At 37.7% G+C, this 20,968-nt stretch overlaps 1 protein-coding gene and 1 long non-coding RNA gene across 5 annotated transcripts in view; both read right to left on the bottom strand.

Annotated features, from left to right (window-relative positions):
* The window catches only part of NUP98 (nucleoporin 98 and 96 precursor), a 139,118-nt gene that overhangs the window by 45,474 nt on the left and 72,676 nt on the right, over positions 1–20,968 (bottom strand). For all 4 annotated transcript variants that reach the window (XM_058305836.2, XM_058305835.2, XM_058305838.2 and 1 more), the window contains exons 15-20: positions 20,066–20,182; positions 18,838–19,133; positions 13,239–13,352; positions 11,771–11,909; positions 8,446–8,623; positions 7,732–7,896 (exon numbers count right to left, since the gene is read on the bottom strand). In XM_058305836.2, the coding sequence (XP_058161819.1) occupies positions 7,732–7,896; positions 8,446–8,623; positions 11,771–11,909; positions 13,239–13,352; positions 18,838–19,133; positions 20,066–20,182 (1,009 nt within the window). The remainder of the gene's footprint in view (positions 1–7,731; positions 7,897–8,445; positions 8,624–11,770; positions 11,910–13,238; positions 13,353–18,837; positions 19,134–20,065; positions 20,183–20,968) is intronic.
* On the bottom strand, positions 6,634–6,960 carry LOC139439877 (uncharacterized). Its single transcript, XR_011649956.1, has 2 exons — positions 6,885–6,960; positions 6,634–6,792 (listed from the first exon to the last, which is right to left on the bottom strand). It is a non-coding gene; the product is annotated as an uncharacterized lncRNA (long non-coding RNA).

Below are 20,968 nucleotides of genomic sequence, written 5' to 3'. Positions count from 1 at the left end.
AATTACAATAAATAGACATAAAGCTTCTAGACCAGATTCAGTTTATTCAGAATACGATTAAGCAATAGTAGATAACGGATTCTGCCCAATCTGCCATGAGATGAGGTAGCATATATGCTAAAGAAGATTAAACCAATTACTCTAAAATCCCCCCATAAGTACTTAATTATTTGGTGCCTTAGGATTTGTTTTTTAGGAGATACTGGGGATTGAAGCTGGGACCTTGTACATGCAAAGCAGGCACACAACCACTGAGCTACACCTACTTCACTGCCTCAGGAATTTAATAAACTCAATGACCCATACTGAAGCAAATGGTCATCTTCAGACACATGGATTACGCCTTTCCTGATGCAGCTAGCAACTACAATTTTCTGATCTACACAGGTTTACTTCTGCCTTGTAGCCAGACATTATTTGGGAAAGAGAACAAAAGGATGATCAACGTCTCCAGTAACTTTGCATTTTCTTAAAGAAAATATCTAGAAATAAATTTCTAATTGCCACAAGTTTAGGCCTAAATTTATTTTTTGGGTGACTGAATTCTAAAGATAGCTGGGTTCTACCTGTGCAGTAACCATGAAATATACAAAGAATGTTTACTCTCATTTCCCAAAGGAAAAACAAAGTAATGAAATTAGAAACAATTTTAATCTGGGAATAATCCCTATATGTTTGAAAGGGCTGAATCATATTTACATTTATTAAGCAGTTTTAATGATGTCTAGCAGTCTGTGGTTTGAAAGGTAAACACTCATAACACTGAAGTATATTCTAAAATACATGGTTTGGCAAGAATGTATTAAATATGTCCAAAGCTTGCATATGACCTGGTAAAATGTTCAATAAATGTCTGAAACAATTTATGAAACACTTCAAAGGAAAAAGTCTACTATTTTTCTTGTGATATTACCTAAACATTTTTATCCTTCCACAATTGTTTGATCTTTTACAAATGGCATTATTTCATGCTAACCCTCAAAAGGATTCTATTACATAGCAGATAGCAAAAAATTTTCCATTATTTCTTTGGATAAAAAAAAAACCATTGCTGTAACTTTTCCAACTTCATCTTCAATTGTGCAGCTATTTACAATCTCAGAATAAAAGAAGTGTTGGATATTTTGATGAAATGCTAGTTAAGATGTGACTAGCTGAGGACTGCTCAGATAAATTCATGGAGACTAGATAATGGTCCAAAGGCAAGGCAATGATGCCTCTATATTTTACCTACTGGGGAAGCTACAGACTGTTCTGACTGCTTTTATGCCTTAAAATCCTGAAGAAAAAAAAAAGTCCTTGTGGTGATGATCCCACTTACCATTAAAATAATTGTGGGAAAACACTCTCAAACACTCATACCATAGGTTCCCTAATATGTCAATTTTTAACTGAACAATTCAACTTGAGGAAAAATTATGACACCTTCTATCTTGTCAATCTGTCAGGATACCCTTCTCTGTTGGGCTCCCATAACACCCTGTTTATACCTGTTTTATATCACATATCACAATGTATTATAATCTCTTGCATATATATATAGATATATCAGTTTGTCCCACCAGACTGTCAAAGGCTTGAGAAGAGGGATTATATCCTACAGTTTTCTGTATCTAACATCAAACACATAGTTCAGTTCTGGTCAATATTCACTCAACAGTTACTTTGTTATTTCTACTGCCTAATGTAATCCCTAGCACACAACAGAGAAAGCAATTCATAAATATTAAAGGACAAGATGAGGATGGGAGGAAGGAATAAAGGAAGGTGGGAGAGGATGGTTCCAACTAATTTTACTACTTGACAAAGGAATAGTACTAACAGCAAAAGATGCTCATACAGAACATTTTAGGCCATATAGGAAGATATCATCAAATACTAGATTAGAGATATAAGGGTCCCAGCATATTCTAAAAGAAGAATGCTAAGGATCAAGGTTTTATTTCCTCTACCCTCATGCCCAGACTTCAAAGCTATCACATGATCATTTAATTAAGTGGACAATGAGGGATTACTATGAAACCATGAGTATGTGACATGCTCCTAGAACCCTTTATGTGAGTTTTAAAAAATATATACAAATAATTGCAATAAAGAGTCTGCAGAAAGGTCTGTTATTTTCAAAAATATCTTAGGAAACTGAGTCCTTCTTCAAAGCTAGTACTGCAAAGAAAAGTTAACTAAAAGAAAAAATGATGCTGCAGAAAGAACTTAAAGGTGGAGGAGAAGGAACCCCCCCCATCCCATCCCACCCCTAGGAGGTCTATGGAAAAGCAAAGCATGAACTCGGAGAAGCCCAAAAGGGTATCTTTTGAACTTCCCCTTTCCTATGCTTTTTTTTTTTTTGAGGAGGTACCAGGGATTGAATCTAGGACCTTGTACCTGGAAGCAAGTGCTCAACCACCAAGCTATATCCACTCCTCTGTTTTTTGTTTGTTTGTTTTTAGGAAGTACTGGGGATAAAACCTGGGACATTGTACATGGGAAGCAGGCACTCAGCCACTTGAGCTACATCACTCTCCCTTTCCTACAATAATCTCTTGAATATAGGATCTTACTTATTTCTGAATAGCTGAATGCTGCACAGATTATTATCTGTCAAGCATATTTCTAAATACATGGAAGGTAAGGAGATATTCAAAGAATGACGACTGACACATTCAATGACATGACACCCTCTATTCTCTAACTCAAAAGAATCTCCCTCCCATAAACAAGGCTCCCAATACCCTAAAGATAAAGCACCTCTTAAACCAGGAGGTAAAGAGTTATATCAAGACATCCTGTTTAACAATGAGGAAAGTGGACTTGACCCAATGGATAGGGCATCCGCCTACCACATGGGAGGTCCACGGTTCAAACCCCAGGCCTCCTTGACCCGTGTGGAGCTGGCCCATGCGTAGTGCTGATGTGCACAAGGAGTGTCCTGCCACACGAGGGTGTATCCCGAGTAGGGGAGCCCCACGCGCAAGGAATGAGCCCAGTAAGGAGAGTTGCCCAGCGCAAAAGAAAGTGCACCCTGCCCAAAAATGGCGTCGCACACACGGAGAGCTGACACAGCAAGATGACATCACAAAGAGAAACACAGATTCCCAGTGCCACTGATAAGGATAGAAGCAGTAATAGAAGAACACACAGCAAACGGACACAGAGAGCAGACAACTGGGGGGGGGGGTAAATAAAAAAACAAAACAAAAAAAACAATGAATGAATGACCTGTCCAAGATCAAACAGATGTTTAAATAATCTGTACTATCTTTTCAGCCTCAGAGTTTTGCTGTCTCCAAAACAACTTGTTTTCTATTAGTACGGAACACTGTAGATTCACTTTACTTGAAAGTCAGCTGTCCCGACAATACTGTGTCTTCTTGTGAGAAATTCCATGCCAGGTTTCAAGGACCCACCAAACAATTATATATTTTCTCCACACATATATTCAGGGATACTGGGTTACTCAAGAGAACTCAACATTAATAATTTTTTTTTAAGATTTATTTTTTATTTATTTCTCTCCCCCCAGTTGTCTGCTCTGTGTCCATTCGCTGTGTGTTCTTCTATCAGCGGCACCGGGAATGTTTCTTTTTGATGCGTCACCTTGTTGTGTCAGCTCTCCGTGTGTGCGGCACCATTCTTGGGCAGGCTGCACTTTCTTTTGCGCTGGGTGGCTCTCCTTACGGGGCGCACTCCTTGCGCATGGGGCTCCTCTACGCGGGGGGCACCCTGCATGGCAGGGAACTCCTTGCGCGCATCAGCACTGTGCATGGGCCAGCTCCACACGGGTCAAGGAGGCCCAGGGTTTGAACTGTGGAACTCCCATGTGGTAGGCGGACACCCTATCCATTGGGCCAAGTCTGCTTCCCAATAATTTTAATTTGATTTCTAAATTAATTTGAAAAAAACTTTCAGGCTCACATTAAGAAAACCAATCTGCCCTTCAATAATATCTGAAACAAAGAGGCTTGTGATTATAAAATTATTATATGTGTTTACGTAGAACACACATAAAAAATATTTAAATATGGGCAATAGCAAGGGATGAGAAAAGACTCAATGGGACATTATTGGGACATATGAAAAATTAGAATACAGATTATAATCTTCATATCAGTGTTAAATTTCTTGAACTTGATAACTGCACTTAAGGTGGTTATATAAGTATACACATCCTTGTCCTTAGGAAATGTACTTGGCAGTGAAGTATTTAAGGAGCATACTGTACATCACCTACACTCAAGTGTTCAGAAAATGGAATATGGATGGATAGAAAGATAGAATGGTGAAATATCAAGACTGGATGGATCTGAATATTGGTTAGTGGTGTAGGGGTAAGTTGAATTCTTTGTATGGGGCTGTATTACTTTTGTAACTATCCTGAAGTCTGAAAGTACTTCAAAATAAAAAGTTAAAAATATATTTAGGGAGCAGGTGTAGCTCAGTGGTTGAACATCTCCTTCCCATGTACAAGGTCCTGGGTTCAATCCCTGGTATGTCCTAAAAAAATTATATAGCTAGATTGCCAGTCGATCAATTTAAATAGCTCCCATTGTATTTCAAATTTAAGTATATGCCTTGATGGTACTGAATGCAAGTTAGACTTTAATAAAAGACTGCAGTAAAAGCTACACTGTGTTTTTATCTGAGTGCGAAGGTCTGAGGTCTTTTCAACATGTAGTTTTTAAACCTGACTGCACATCTCAATCATCTGGGAAGAAGCATTTAAAAGGTAAATATGCCCAAGCTGCATGCTAGGTCTATGGAATCAATATCAAACTCACTAGGGTATTCTGATGCAGCCAGGAGGGAATTAGATCTCAGACCTGTGATTTTAGAATCACTATTGTAACTACAGAACAAATTCTCTGCAACTGCCTTAATTTAACTGTGATTAATGTTTTTCTGCCAACATTTTCTCTAATCTAAAAGGTATAGGAATAAGAATTACATGAAAATTTAGTTACCTTTAGGCTTTCTGACTGTTTTGATTTACATGTTCTTTTAAACGCAAAAGCAGCTGAAAGGAGGGGACTGAAGATATTAGGCAAAAGGTAGTGAGATAAATGTGACTAGTAAACAAAAATGCAAATCTTCCTTATTACCTAGAAACATTTAAAAATAAAAAATTATAGAAAACCCAAGGTTTTATACAGGAAAAAAATGCTACAACAATTTATATCAGGGATTCTTAACTTTGTTACATGGATGCCTTTGCCAGTCAGGATAAAACCACAGACCCCTTCTCAGAATGTAGCAGCAGACAGTTTGATAACACTCAATATTGGCATGTTACTTCAAATTAATATTTAGGATTGTTCAAAATTAACGTTTTACAACTTTCCCGTAATTTCAATACTTGATAACCTAATATGGCTGAACATCTGTTCAAATGGTCATTTTTGGCAAACATTTAGAAAACCATCTCTGCCACCCTTACCAACCTTTTGGCAGTGCACTGCCAAACAGAACACACTACATCAAAATAAAAATCATACGAAGTTCACATTACACTGTGCATTATTTAATAAAAATATCACACCTCCGCCAATAAATCCCCAAAATAATAATGGTTTTTTTTTTTTTCAATTTTCAATTCAAGCTCACAGACCCCCTGAAATCTTTCCATGGACCCCCAGGTTAAGAACCCCTGGTCTACAGGAATACTATATCATGGAAATCAGCTTCTAGGTGGCAGTATAAAGATAGCGATTTTTCCTGGGATGAGAAGTCAATCGTGTGGTCTGTTCCCAGTTTATTTAGATGGTTCAATTATTTTCCAAGTGCAAAACAAAATCAGGGTCTTCGGTGCTAGTGACTAAAACTATCTGCAACCACTGGCATTTCCCACCCATTTTACCTAGGTTGGTGGGCAGAATGAAGGAAAGCTCTTAAGAGTCTTACATTATTGCTTTAACACTAAGCTCAAGTCTTCGTAATTAATCCATGTAAACAAAACCTAAGGCCTGTATATTTGAACACCTTTACCCATTCTGTTATCCCCAATGAAAAGTACAAAGACTACCCACTTCTTCAATTAAAGGAGGTATGCTGGAAAAGATTCCTAATCTATATTCTATTTGCCCGTTTTCAATCTCTACTACCTCCCTTCTTGTCAGAATCTTATTTTCCTGAAATCTTTTTGTGCTTAGTTTTTCAAAGAGCTCTCATCTACTGAAGTGTCCTTAAAGGGATTTATAGTTATCTTCTATTTATATTCTGACAAATAAAGAGCCTCTGATAACCCCTGATTATCAAGAGTACATACATTTGCTCTGTCTGTCCACACATGAAGCTTTTCTTTTTTTAGATGTGTCTTTATGATTTTCCACATTAATTTTATTAGCAGAAAACAAGGTTATCTGACTGTGACTGTTCCTCTAAGAAACGAATGCAATATAAGATTAAAAATCACTTTAGAAACAAAGGGCTTTAACAAGGCATATGATTCAGACAAAATGAACATGGATAACTGGAAAACCAAGTCCATTTACAGAATTTCTTTAGTTTGGAAGAAATTTCTTGGGAGTATTCTAAATGCTACAATGATTACAAAAATAAAACTCATTTCCCATTTCCCACTTTTACCATACCCTCCCTGTACGCGCAAGCATGAATATACATACGACATTCTCCAGAAAATGCCTCCCAAGGAATTATTTAATAATCATAAAAATTGCACATTTCAGCAGCTATAAGAATTGTAGCACAGAATATTCCAAAGGTCCAGCTTTTAGCAGATGAGAAGTAGTAGGTGCTTTACCAAGAAATCCTTTATCAACAACTCTGCTTTGAGAAAGTCTGGAAGAAAAAGTATCCTTATAACCTGATTGAATATAAACATAACCAAATTAAAGTAAAACTCTTCATGAGTTGGCATCAAAAGAAACTACCTGGGGAGCAGATGTAGCTCAAGTGGTTGAGTGCCTGCTTCCCATGCACAAGGTCACAGGTTTGATTCCTGGTACCTCAGAAAAACAAAAAACCAACTCTTCATTGGGGTGTGGATGTAGCTCAGTGATTGAGTGCCTGCTTTCCATGTACGAGGTCCTGGGTTCAATCCCTGGTACCTCCTAAAACAAAACAAAAAAACCACCTGATATTTAAATTATAAACCTATCTCCATAAGAGATAGTCTATACTGGATAAAAATACTGAGAGAATATGATACAAGTCATTTCTATAAACACTGCAGCTCCTACTCTCCCCAAGTCAAATAATTCATTTGTATTCTAAAACTTTATTTTCATAAAGATATGTATTGTTAAAAAATATATGAAGAGGTTACCTGAAATATAAGCAAACAACTTGAGAAAAATGAAGTTAAAAACCTTTGCAGACAGCTAGTTTAATTTAAAAAACAAAACACTGGAAGTAAAGAACAAAATTAAACTGCACATCAGGTAGTCAATGCAAGTAGGCATTACTTCCCATCAACCCACAAGAGCAACACACTGCCTTAGGTTGATTCACCAAGTCCAAATGAGAGAGATAGTGGTGTTTAAAAATGACAATCTGTAGAAGGAATAATCCAAACAGGAAGATAATTCTTTATATCTCAAATAAAAAACAGATACCAGCACTACCTCATACCCTCCCTTGTACTTGTCTCAACATGATTGCCAATACATTGTACTCTTCCAAGTTCCAGAGGTCATAAAAAAAACTTTGCATTAGCTGAATAATTTGCTTTCAATTTCTGTCTCACGATTCCATTCAAATCCACTGTCCTTTCTCTACCTGAGTTGAAGGTGCTGGTTTGCCATTAAGAGCCATCTGGAAAGGGGTGGTGTGGCCTGCAGGAGGCACAGGGGCAGTCTTCAATTTCTTTGTACTAGTTTTGGATGGCCGTTCTTCCTCCTCTTCATCTGAATCCTGAAGGCCATATTTAGAAAAGTGGGAGACCTAAGGAAGAAGGCAATATATCTATGAATGTTATTTTAAATACAATTACTAACATAAGAAACCAAAACCAAAAGAGCTCTTACTATTCTCACATCTAAATACTGCTTAGTTGTTCTCTTCCTGTGCAAGGGATTTCAGCAAGTTAAATAACCCAACTAGCCTAGAAGAGGAAGAAACCAAGGGAAGCAGGAAGTCTTAATCTCTCCATCGCTAGAAATCCTTAAAAGAGTGTTGACTGAAAAGAGACTTAAGAATTCTGGCTCACAAATTACTGAAGTCCCTAATGATGCCACGCATTGGAAAAAATACTTATCTAAGTACTCATGGGCTGTGGTAAATTATTTCAACTACAGTCCATAAAGTTTATAAAGACCCATTATTTTTCTGAGTTTTAATAGCTGGGCAATTTAAAGGAAATCATAATGTATGCCTAATCGGTTTCCTACTTTGTAAATATAAAGAGAATGGAAGAGATGTTCTCTTCCAACACAAACATTATGAGATTCCAACTACAGTTTATAAGAATGAGAACTGGGTAAATGGCTATACCTTAAATACCCAAGAACCAGTTTCAGGCCGGTACTCTTTGAACTGAGCTCCTTGTTTCCTTGAAACAGCTTCTAGCCTCCCTTCATAGTTGATATCAGTAAGTCGATCTGGGCTCTTTATTAAACAACGAGATGTTTTATCTGTTGGCCAAACTCCATCCAATGTAACTTCAGCCTTCCTGTAAAGTACAAAAAAGTAAAGAGTAAAATGCTTTATATTTAAGACCAGAAAGCCAACTAACCATTATATAAATTGCAAAGAAAGTTAGCTATGTTACTTAGAATTATTCTGCAAATGTTTCATAAACTTGAGAGACTTCTCTCCCCACGTAGCTTAAGAGTAAGCAATTGCCACCATATTAATTAAATTACCTGTTTCTAGAGTCAAAATGTGTTTATTTCAAACTACCACAGTGCATCAATTATTTCCAATCAAATGTAACACTTAAGCTATAAATCCTTGCTTGATCAAATTATTTAGGACATAGTCCAGTGCTAAGAATTAAGTCTTTTATTTTATTTTTTATTTTTTTAATGTTACATTAAAAAAATATGAGGTCCCCATAAAGCTCCCCCCCCCCCCACTCCTCTCACATTAACAACCTCTTTCATTATCGTGGCACATTCACTGCATTTGGTGACTGTATTTTGGAGCACTGCTGCACCACATGGATTATAGTTTACATTGTAGTTTACACTCTCTCCCAGTCCACCCAGTGGGCCATGGCAGGACCTACAATATCCAGCAGCTGTCCCTGCAGTACCACCCAGGACAACTCCAAGTCCCGAAAATACCCCCACATCCTATCTCTTTTTCCCTCTCCCTACCCTCAGCAGCTACCATGGCCAATTTCTCCTCATTAATGCTACATTTTCTTCCATTACTAATCACAGTAGTTCCAGAATAGAATAGCAGTACATCACTCTAATCCATACTCTATTCCTCCATCCTGTGGACCTTGGAATGGTTATGTTCACTCCACTTCTATATCGAGAGGGGGCTTAGATTCCACATGGATGATGGATGCAATTCTCCTGCTTACAGTTGTAGGCACTTTTGGCTCTCTGGTGTGGTGGTTAACCTTCTTCACCTACCTGTTAGCTGGCTGGAGTAAGTTCATTAAACCAGAGGGTAGGACTTGCAGGTCTGTTGAGGCTCAGGGCTTGGCTATCACATGGACAGTCCAGAGATTCAGGTCCCCTGAGCATACACCAAACCCCAACACCAACCACAGGTCCGGTAAAGTAACAGGAGAGGCTTGTGAACAAAGATCTCTCATCTGAGTCCAACTCCATCACACTCAGGAACTCAAACCCCAAAGGAGGGCCAACTGACATGGCAGTGAACTCTATCTGCCATGACCACAGAACCTGTGGATCTCTGTAGCCCTCAGAAGAACCAATACCTGGGCTTGTATCTACTTTGGCTGTCCCTGGGACCCTGCTGAGGTGTGTGTAAGAGCAATCCCTCTGATAACCTCCCAATTCTTTTTTGGAGACTCATAGCCATATAAACTCATCTGTCCTTTCCATTTCCCCCCTTTATTCAAGGTCAAAAAACATTTTTGACACCTGATATTACATGTAGGCTGAGATATTCTGCTGGTCTGAGTTGACCCTTGTATTCAAGGTCATTTTCTAGTTACAGCATCAGCTGGTACTTGGTAGTGATCCCTCGGTTCCAGGAGGCTCATCCACGGGAGTCATGTCCTACGCTGGGGGGAACATAATGCATTTACATGCTGAGTTTGGCTTCGAGACTGGCCACATTTGAGCAACATGGAGGCTCTCAGGAGGTAACTCTTAGGCACCCTGCAGCTCTAGGCCTAGTTCTTATTTCAGGCGCACAGGCTCACAAGCATAGCCATTAGTATCAAAGGCTCACTGTTGGACCATCCTTCTTTATTGGTCTTAGCCATTACACTTGGGAGAATTAAGTCTTAATATAGGTCTTAAGTACTATTGTACTCAATGACAATAACAACAATTATAGTAACAGCTACAATCATTTATTAACAATCAATGCTTATCAAATTAAGATAAGGAACGTCAATTAGCCATTCAATAATCAGAGTATGAAGATGAATATAATAGTGGTAATGCAGTCCTAATATCAATATCTGAGTGCAAGGACTGTGTCCCATTAATTTTTTTTTGCAATTTCATTTAGATATATTAATATACTACACAATCCACCTAAAGTATATATTCAATGGGTTTTGGTATAATCACAGAGTTGTGCATTCATCACTGCAACCAATATTAGAGCATTTTCATTACTCCAAGAAGAAAAAAACACCATTCCTTATCAGTTAGCAGTTACCTCTCAATCCTTCTATCCACCCGCATCATTATATTTTAAATAAATCGAGCCAAACAATATGAAGTATTTTTTATCTGGTTTCTGCACTTAAGGTAATTCCTTCTCTCTCTTCATCACCTCTATCCAATTCCAAGCATTTACAACCAACCTTATCAATTCCAAACAAATGAAACAACTGTTCCCCATTCTCTATCCTCATTCTATCTTCTGGTGACCAATTTTCTAGCTATATACTCCATGACTGTGTCCATTATATTTAGTTCATATTAGTGAGATCACACAATATTTGTCCTTTTGTATCTGGCTTGTTTCACTCAACTTAACATCCACAAGGTTCATCCATGTTGTCATAGGCATCACAACTTCATTTTTTCTTATAGCTAAATAATATTCCACCATATGCATATACCACATTTTGTTTATCCATTCATCTGTTGATAGACACCTGGGATGCTTTCATATTCATTTTAGATGCCTCACACCTGTACAGTGACTAGCATGAGACTAAGTACTCTGTTATATTAATAAATTGAAGAAACTTAACCCAGAGATTGAACTTTTAAGACAGACAATTTAACTATATATTAGGACCTAGGATTACAGGATAAAATACTGAGAGAAAAAAATTCTGGCCACAGGAGAAATAAAAGGGAAAAAAAAAAAACCTACTAAAAAGTTTGCTGGGAATCCAGCATTTGGAAGTAATATCAGGGGAAATCAGAAGAGACAAAAGATCATAGTGTTACATTTATTTATGTTTTTGAATAAAAGTAGAGAAACAATTATCACAGACTAGATAGTCAAAAAAGCAAGTTGAACTGGGGAGAGGATATAGCTCAAGCTGATTGACTGTCTGTTTCCCATGTATAAGGTCCTGGGGGTTTGATCCCGAGGAGCTCTTTTAAAAAAAAAAAAAGCAAGTTGCAAAAAACAATGTATATTGCATGATACCATTTGCAAAAAAAAAGGTGGTTGTTTCCTTTATATGTCAATAAATTCATACCTATTGAGTCCTTCACCCACAGGGGGTTTTTGGTTATCATCTAAGTAGACAATCACTTCTTTCCTTCGGATATGCACAATATCGTCCAAATTTAAATTTGTTAAGTTCACATCTCCTTCAAAATAGATTGAGCCATAACCTAAAAGAGAAAATAGTTTAGAAAAAGTCCTAATGTATAAGGGCAGATATCTACTTTATAAACATAGGGTTTAAATAATCAGTAGAAGCAAGCAGTTCTGAACCTTAATCAAGACTTTAAATCACCTAGCAATCTCTGGAGTGGGTTATCTTCCTATGTTAAGAATGGGGACAGGGAATCGGACTTGGCCCAGTGGTTAGGGTGTCTGCCTACCACATGGGAGGTCTGCAGTTCAAACCCCAGGCCTCCTTGACCAGTGTGGAGCTGGCCCATGTGCATTGCTGATGCGCACAAGGAGTGCTGCCCCATGCAGGGGTGTCCCCCGCGTAGGAGAGCCCCACATGCAAGGAGTACGCCCCATAAGGAGAGCTGCCCAGCACGAAATAAAGTGCAGCCTGCCCAAGAATGGGGACATAGAAGATGACATCAGTTACAGTGTAGTCTGGTTTGGCATCTGCACTTTACATCACTAACGCTATCCTCACAACGTTTTTCTTAAATTGCTTTCTTAGCATCTATAATGTTACTATATAAACTCTTAGCATTACAATGTACACTAAACCTTCATAATATGGAGTTGAATATAAGTATTACTTATCTCTTCTCAACTATTTAATTCCCTCACTTAGTATTTCTTTTTAAAAAAAAGATTTATTTATTTCTCCCCCCCACCCTACCCCGGTTGTCTGTTCTCTGTGTCTATTTGCTGCATCTTGTTTCTTTGTCCGCTTCGTTGTTGTCAGCAGCACGGGAATCTGTGTCTCTTTTTGTTGCGTCATCTTGTTGTGTCAGCTCTCTGTGTGGGTGGCGCCATTTTTAGGCAGGCTGCACTTTCTTTCGCGCTGGGCGGCTCTCCTTATGGGGCGCACTCCTTGTGCGTGGGGCTCCCCTACACCCCTGCGTGGCACGGCACTCCTTGCACGCATCAGCACCGCGCATGGGCCAGCTCCATATGGGTCAAGGAGGTCCCGGGTTTGAACTGCAGACCTCCCATGTGGTAGACGGACGCCCTAACCACTGGGCCAAGTCCGTTTCCCAGTATTTCTTGATCTTCCCAATATTTTCCTTACTTGTGAAAAACGAACGTGGGTCAAATAATCACAAGACCGAAACAGGTATACCAAAACCTACGAAATGTTGTATAGTTCTAGTCATTCTTGTTTTTTTACTTGTCCAAGTATCTATTATTCAGACCAAGGCATTTTAAGGATGGGAACAAATTTAAGAAAAAAACAGATTCATCTATAAAGAGTTTCCTTTACTTAATAACAAAAATAAGATGCAGATCTCTGTGGCTTATAAACAATGAACTCCTAAACTCTCACTCACCTTTACGACCAATAGTGAAGTCAGACACAATGCATTCTCCTTTTTCATTGGTAATTTTAGCAAGGTCATCCATAGATGGAATAGTATAGTAACCAACCTTAGTGAGAACAATGCCTATGACAAAAGAAAGAAAATATATTAAAAGTGATTTTTTTGGGGTAGAGGAATTCTAATACTTAATCACTGTTTTCTTTTTCAAAATTTCTACAAAATGAGCATTTTACTGGTTTTGTACCAAACACTAATCCTAGGAGACATGACGTTTTTGGGTTTTTTTTGGCTTTCAATGATATCTTTTTAAAAATCAATTTTATTGATATATATTCATAAAGTATAAATCCATCCAAAATGTACAATAAATGATAGTATAATCACAGTTACACATTGATCACTCTAATCACTTTTAGAGCATTTTCATTATTCCAATACTACTAAAAAAACAAAAAACCAAAGAAAACTCATGACCTCTCAATCTCTCTATGCTTCCCCTATACATACACAGCTATACATAGCTGCCTATTGTTTCTCTCTCTCTAGTTTATTTGTATTTATATTTTATAAAAAGTCTTCTAGTCATATTTTACATGAGGTTTCACTATGTTACACAGTCCCATGTTATATTTTTTAGCTTTCCTTCTAGTAATATGAATGTCCTTAGGCTTTCCTGTTCTTTGTCTTTCCATGTCTGCTAGTCACAGAATGATGTGTTCTCACCATTTCCATTTATTTTTGAAGATTAACTAACAACTTTTTAACCAGTTCTGCACAGAGTAACCATCAGCTTTCCATTCACTACCCTCATTCTATTTTCTGGTGACCTATATTCTAATTATTAACTCCATGAGTTTACATAATATATTTAATTCATAATAGTGCAATCAGTATTTGTCCTTTTGTCTGGCTTGCTTCAATCAACATAATGTCCTCCAGGTTCATCCATCTTGTCAACTGCTTCACGAGTTCACTTCTCTCTACTGCTGCATAATATCCATTGTGTGTATACACAATTTGTTTATAAATTCTTCAGTTAATGGGCACCTGGGTTGTTTCCAACATTTGGCAATCATGAATAACAGCTCTATGACCACTGGTATGGCAGATGTCTACTCACGTCACTGCTCGAAGTTCTTTTGGATATATACCTGGCAATGGTATTGCCAGGTCACATGGGAAGTCTATATTCAACTTCCTTAGGAACTGCTAAACAGTCCTCCACAGTGGCTGTACCATTCTACATTTCCACCTACAATGAATAAAACAAGAACTCCTCTCTCTCCACATCCTCTCCAACATTTAGTTTTCCAACTTTTTAATAGCAGCCAGTCTAATAGGTATGAAATGATATCTCATTTTAGTTTCGATTTGCATTTCCCTAATTGCTAGTGAGGTTGAACATTTTTTCACGTGTTTCTTTACCATTTGTATGTCTTCTTTGGACAATCGTCTTTCAAGTCTTTTGCCCATTTTTAATTAGGTAGTAGTTTGTCTTTTTTTATTGTTTGATCTCTTTGTATACGGAGGATATTAAATCCTTATCGTACATGTGATTGCCAAATATTTTCTCCCACTGAGTCAGCTGCCTTTTCACCCTTTTGACGAAGTTCTTTAAGGTATCAAAGTGTTTAGTTTTGAGGAGGTCCAATTATCTATATTTTCTTTTGCTGCAAGTGCTTTGGGTATAAGGTTTAAAAAACTAGCACCTACCACAAGATCTTGAAGAGGTTTTCCTATATTTTCTTAGAGAGTTTTATGGTTGTCGCTTTTATCCTTAGGTCCTTGATCCATTTTGAGTTAATTTTTATATAAGGTGTGAGACAGGGGTCCTCTTTCTTTTTTTGGGATATGGATATCCAGTTCTACCAGCACCATATGTTGAATAGACTGTTCTGGCTCAGCTGGGTGGGCTTAACGGCCTTGTCAAATATCACTTGACTGCATCGCGAATTTAAAGTTGGAGGAAATAGAGCCTCTGTTGGGTTCTCCTGGACCCACTGGCTTCAATGACAGAATTAATTCTTTCCATGGTCAATTCCTCTATGAAATAAACAGATTATCTACTTCCAGGGAAACACCAGAAATGTGGCACTTACTTTCTCTCAAAATCATATGAATTATCTCAGCGTTGAAAAAATTTCTCGCAAGTTTAAGAGACTATACTTGTTCTCAAATTGAAAGGATCTAACTATAATTTTTCAAGACCATGTTTTTTTACTTATATATTAATTTTATAAGTGATTTTCTCTATATTATTATTCTCAACTTGTTATAATTTATTATAATTTGAAATTATAGGAAGTAGAGCAATAAAAACTTTTTAAAAAAGTCACTTGACTATAGATGTGAGACACTATGTTTTTTTCAAAAAGTTTTGGTAAACGGATGTGGCTCAACCAATTGGGCTTCCATCTACCATACACGAGTTCCAGGGTTCAATGCCTAGGGTCTCCTGGTCAGGGTGAGTTGGCCCACGCAGAGTGCCGGCCCATGTGGGAATGTTGTCCCGTGCAGGAGTGCCCTGCATGGGAATGCTGCCCAGCGCAGGAAAGCTGCCCTGTGCAGGAGTGCCGGGCAACGCGGAGAGCTGGCATAGCAAGATGACGCAACAAGAGACACAGAGGAGAGAAAATAAGACATAGCAGAACAGGGAGTTGAGGTGGTACAAGAGAGTAATCGCCTCTCTCCCACTCTGGAAGGCACCAGGATCGGTTCCTGGAGCTGTCTAATAAAAGCAGACACAGAAGAATACACAAGCGAATGGACAGAGAGAGCAGACAATGGGGGGAATGGAGGGATGAAAAATAAATTAAATTTAAAAAAAAAAAAAAAGAGTTTCATGGTGAAATAAACTGGAGAACATTCACATGATAGCATATTACAGACTCCAAAAACTCTCCAAAAATGAAGTCTGTTTACCTCTCCTTAACCTAGTATTTCTCAGACTTAATTAATCTGAGAACCTTCTTTTCATATGACACCCCATAACATCTTGCAGTATGAACAGCATTCCATAAAATACACTCTGGGAAAGGCTTATGTCTTATTCAATCCAGTTTTTCTTTTGTTGTATATATCCCAGGTCAAATAACTTGCCCTGGCTTACACAGTAATTTATATGCAGAGGTGGAGCTAAAATTCCAAGCTTTCTGTTTTGCAACCTATTGTCTCCTATTAACCTTTTATGTTTTTCAAATTTACATCTTCAAACAGAAAACTGAAAACAAGATGAAAAGTCCTACATGAGAAAGTACCATACACAAATGGAAGCTTAAAGAATGGCACTACTATTATTAAAAGAAGTATTAACTAGGATGCTCATTCAAATATTCTTGCCATTTCATAGCTAGAGGTTGGGCTAACCTACTCTGTAGAGGAATATAATTTAAGGCAGACATCAGATCAAACTCTGGCAACATGCATTTTGCACACTTGGCTTGGTTCTCTACTGGCAAGGTTTAGAAATTGTTAGTGTGCCCGTATCTGTCTTTGGAATGTTAGGACAACTTGAGAATGAAACTCTTAATTGGGCAGCAGAAACAATAAAAAGCTTATTGACTGGGTATTTGAGAAAAAGATACAATAATATAATGAATTCACATAGAGTTCCACTCACACAAATGTAGATTTCTTGAGATTCTTAATGTAAAAGTATAATGTGGTTTCCTTAAGGCACTAGGTGACCAGAGGATATACACAAAGGCAATAAAAAAAGAGCTAGCATTAACTTCACTGACGTTTGCACACCTGAGTGTATATATATGTAAAAATTCACCAAAATGAACATTTAAGATCTGTACACTTCATTAAATGTAAATTTTACCTCAATAAACATATAAAAAAACATAAACCAAAAAAAATCTGGATGTAGTAAGATTCATCGAAACCCCCAAAGTTTGTTTTTGCCTGGTTTTGTTTATTGTTATTACTGCTGGAATAATGAAAATGCTCTAATAATGACTGAAGTGATAAATCGACAACTATGTGATTATACCAAACACCACTGATTGTACACTTTAGGTGGACTGTATGCTTTACTAATGTATCAATAAAATTGATTTGATTAAAAAAAACAAAACCAATTGTTGTCAATACACAAAAAAGGCAAACTTTAAGTATCTGAACAAGACACCCCAAAATCTTGTAGTCTACACTGATTAGTGGATCAATCTTTGTTGGGGAAAAAAAATATATAGAATTCAGAAACTCACATAACTATAGTAGTAATTGCCTAATTCATGTATTAATACCCTTTATGACAAGAAATAGCTATCACTCCCATTTCAATGAAAAAACTAATAAGCAGTCTAAGATTACAAAAAGCTAGGTTGGGAGAGATGGGCTCAAGTAGTTGGGCTCCTGTCTACCATATAGGAGGACCAGGGTTTGATGCCCACAGCTTCCTGGTGAGAGCAAATTGGCCCACATGGCGAGTTGGCCCATGCAGAGTCTTGGCCCACGCGGTATTGCCGCTCACACAGGAGTATCGGCCGACGTGGAGAGATGGTGCAGCAAGATGATGTGACAAGAGACACAGAGAAGACAAAATAAGACGACGAAGCAAAACAGGGAGCTGAGGTGGTGCAAGAGAGTGATTACTTCTCTCCCACTTCTGGAAGGTCCCAGGACTGGTTCCCAGAGCTGCCTAATGAATATATAAGCAGACACAGAACACACAGCGAATGGACAAAGAGTGCAGACAACGGGGGAATAAATAAATAAATCTTAAAAAAAAAAAGTTAGGTCAAGATTTGAACCCTTAAAGATCTGAGCTCTTTAAACTATACTGAGATAATTATTTATGTTTTTGAAAGATTTACTTGTTTATTTTTTCCCCTTCCCGTTCCCCTCCCTGCTGTTTTTTCTGTCTGTGTCCATTCTGTGATCTTCTGTATCTATTTCTCTTTTTTGTCTTTTCATCTTTCTCCTCTAGGATTCAGAGGGATTCGATCCTGGGGACCTCTGATGTGGAGAGAGGTTCCATGTCAACTGCGCCACCTCAGTTCCTGGTTTCTGCTGCGCTTCACTTTGACTCTCCCCTTTGTCTCTCTTTTGTTTCATCATCATCTTGCTGCATGACTCCTTGCATAGGCACTAGCTCACCAAACGGGCACCCACGCGGGCACACAGCTCACCACATGGGCACTCACATGGGCAACCAACTCACCCCGTGGGCACTCGGCTTGCCTTGCAGGCACTCGGCTCACCAAATGGGCACTCGGTTAACCACGCAGGCACCTAGCTCATCACGCGGGCACTTGGCTCGTTATGCAGGCACTGGTTTTCTTGTGCAGGCACACGCTCTCTTCTTCTTTTTCACCGGGAGGTCCCAGGGATCAAACCCAGGTCCTCCCATATAGGAGGGGAGGTCTTATCACTTGAGCCACATCTGCTTCCCCCAAGATAATTACTGACATAAATTTTTAACTACTCCCCAAAGTGCAGAAAGTATGTGAATTAGCAACAAACTCAAGCATAAGTGAAAATTCAATAAAAAAACATTTAAAAGTTCCATTAGCTAAATTTCACTAAATTGAAAATCTGTCACAATAACACATCTTAAGTGACTGGTAAGAAGGTAACCATATACCAATTTGAATCTCACCTGCTGGGTGCATGTGGTAATTATTATTTTCTACTTCTCGATCATCCTGCAGTGACTCATCATGGAAAGAGGTCTCTTCACTACTTCCTTCCAGCCCATTTCGCAAGGCAACACGCATGTTTAATGCAACAATGGTATCATCCACACTATTACTGCTGTTGTGCTTATTTCCAGCACTTTCTGGGGTTTGAGGGATGGGTTTGGCAATAGGGTTAGTATAAAAACGTGACACAAGAGAATCATCATCTCCATCCTGCTGATGGTTCTCATCAATAGATTTGCTCAAGAAACTAAATCTGTAAAGGAAAAAAAGAAACAAAAGATATCTTAGCCTCCTGCAGTAATAGTAATGACAACAGCAGCCAATTCTTTACTGAGCCCTTAATAAGTGCCTGGCACTATTCTAAGCAATTCTATGTAATGACTTGTAGTGACTTTCAAGATTAAAAAAACCTGAAAATGTCTTGTTAATGAAAAATTCAAACTAGGATTTTATCCAAAGGGGAAAAAAAATTGGAGTGCAAAGATGTAGTATATACAAGGATTTTCAATAAGGCAAGTTTTTCAATAGGGACACACTATATAATCTAATTGTCCACTAATAGAGAACTCTTTCAATTGCCTTATATTCACAAGGTGGATTAATATGCATCATTAAAAAAGGAGATAGAGATATGCATACCAATATGGAAAGGCATTTATAATAAAAGGAAAACAGCAGGTACAGACTATCACACTATTCACAGATCTCTACATATATATATCCATAAGTATATATTTATAAACAAATTTTCAAAGTAGAAAATACATCCCAAACAATTACGGATAAGTGGGGACACTTTCACTTCTTCCTTTATAATCTTGTATGCTGATTGTTTTCGTTTCATTACAGAAACCAATGCTTTAATAACCATAATAAACAAAATATCCCTTATTTTTAAGGAATACAAGGTGTCAAATGCATGTGAACCTACCCAAAACAACATAGAAGGATATCAAACTAGTTCTGCAAAATGGAATCAGAAGAACTCACTAATACTGAGGTCTAAACTATTCAAGAAGGAAATGATGATTTAATTTCTTGGCATGTGTTTACTTTTTATACTTCTATATAACATTCACCAAATTCTTAACTCAAATTTTCATACAAAGAATAAATTGTAAGCTAGGAATCTTTTCAAAACGAGAAGAGGACATTACCAGGAGTACCAAAAGAGACTTTATTTACCTCTCTCCATTTTCTGGATAATCAGATGGTGAAGCTAGATCTTCTGCATCACGATTAACAGGAGAAAAGAGATTGCTATTGTTAAGGTTCTTCAAAACCAACTTCTTAATACTCTTCCTATAAATATATGAAAAAAAAAAAATCAGACATGCATAGTTATATCACAGACATCTTAAAAAACTGGAGTCCAAAGGGACTTTCTTGTTCAACAAATGGCATACCTAAAAGTGACCTAACAAGTTCCATCAAACAATTTTCCTACAGATGTGTAACAAGAACAGAAGGATTCAAATTTATTGAACTTTTGTGTTTGGAAAAATAAAGCTAAGCTCACTGAAATTAAAGTAAGGAATCCACCTTGAAAATACTCATCCTTCTCTGAAACCCCAAGCAGTTTATCCAGAGACTTAGTTCACTCAACACATTTCAATTATTTCTGTACATATCTTCTCTCCTTTAAACTTTTTCATTCTTTCTTTTTTTTGGAGGGGGGTGGGGGGAGGCCAGTCAGGATCTAAGACTTTTTCTCTATAGAACTTAGTTTGCAGGCTTGAAAAAATAGTTGAATCTATTTATGGAACAAATGAGACGATGAGAAAAAAGTGAAGATGAGAAAGAAATGAGTTTAAAAAGAACTTGAGGGTGCATACACAAACTCAGTGACGAATCTCCTGTAGTATACAAGCTTCAAATAGAAGATCCGGGTCTACATAGCAGAAATGATTTGACCAACCTCCACTTAAAAACTTGATGGACAAACTAGGCTACACAATTATAGCTAGATTACTTTCATAAGTTTGTATATTTCTCAACAACTGAATTGTAGTAACAAAGATCAACTGTTGGGGGAGCGGATATGACTCAAACAGTTGAGCTTCTAGTTCCTACATGGGAGGTCCTGGG

The sequence above is a fragment of the Dasypus novemcinctus genome, chromosome 10, assembly GCF_030445035.2.
Source record: "Dasypus novemcinctus isolate mDasNov1 chromosome 10, mDasNov1.1.hap2, whole genome shotgun sequence".
Classification (NCBI taxonomy): domain Eukaryota; kingdom Metazoa; phylum Chordata; class Mammalia; order Cingulata; family Dasypodidae; genus Dasypus; species Dasypus novemcinctus.
Note: the sequence above shows the minus strand (reverse complement) of the source record. Positions and strands in the feature narration are given on the sequence as shown.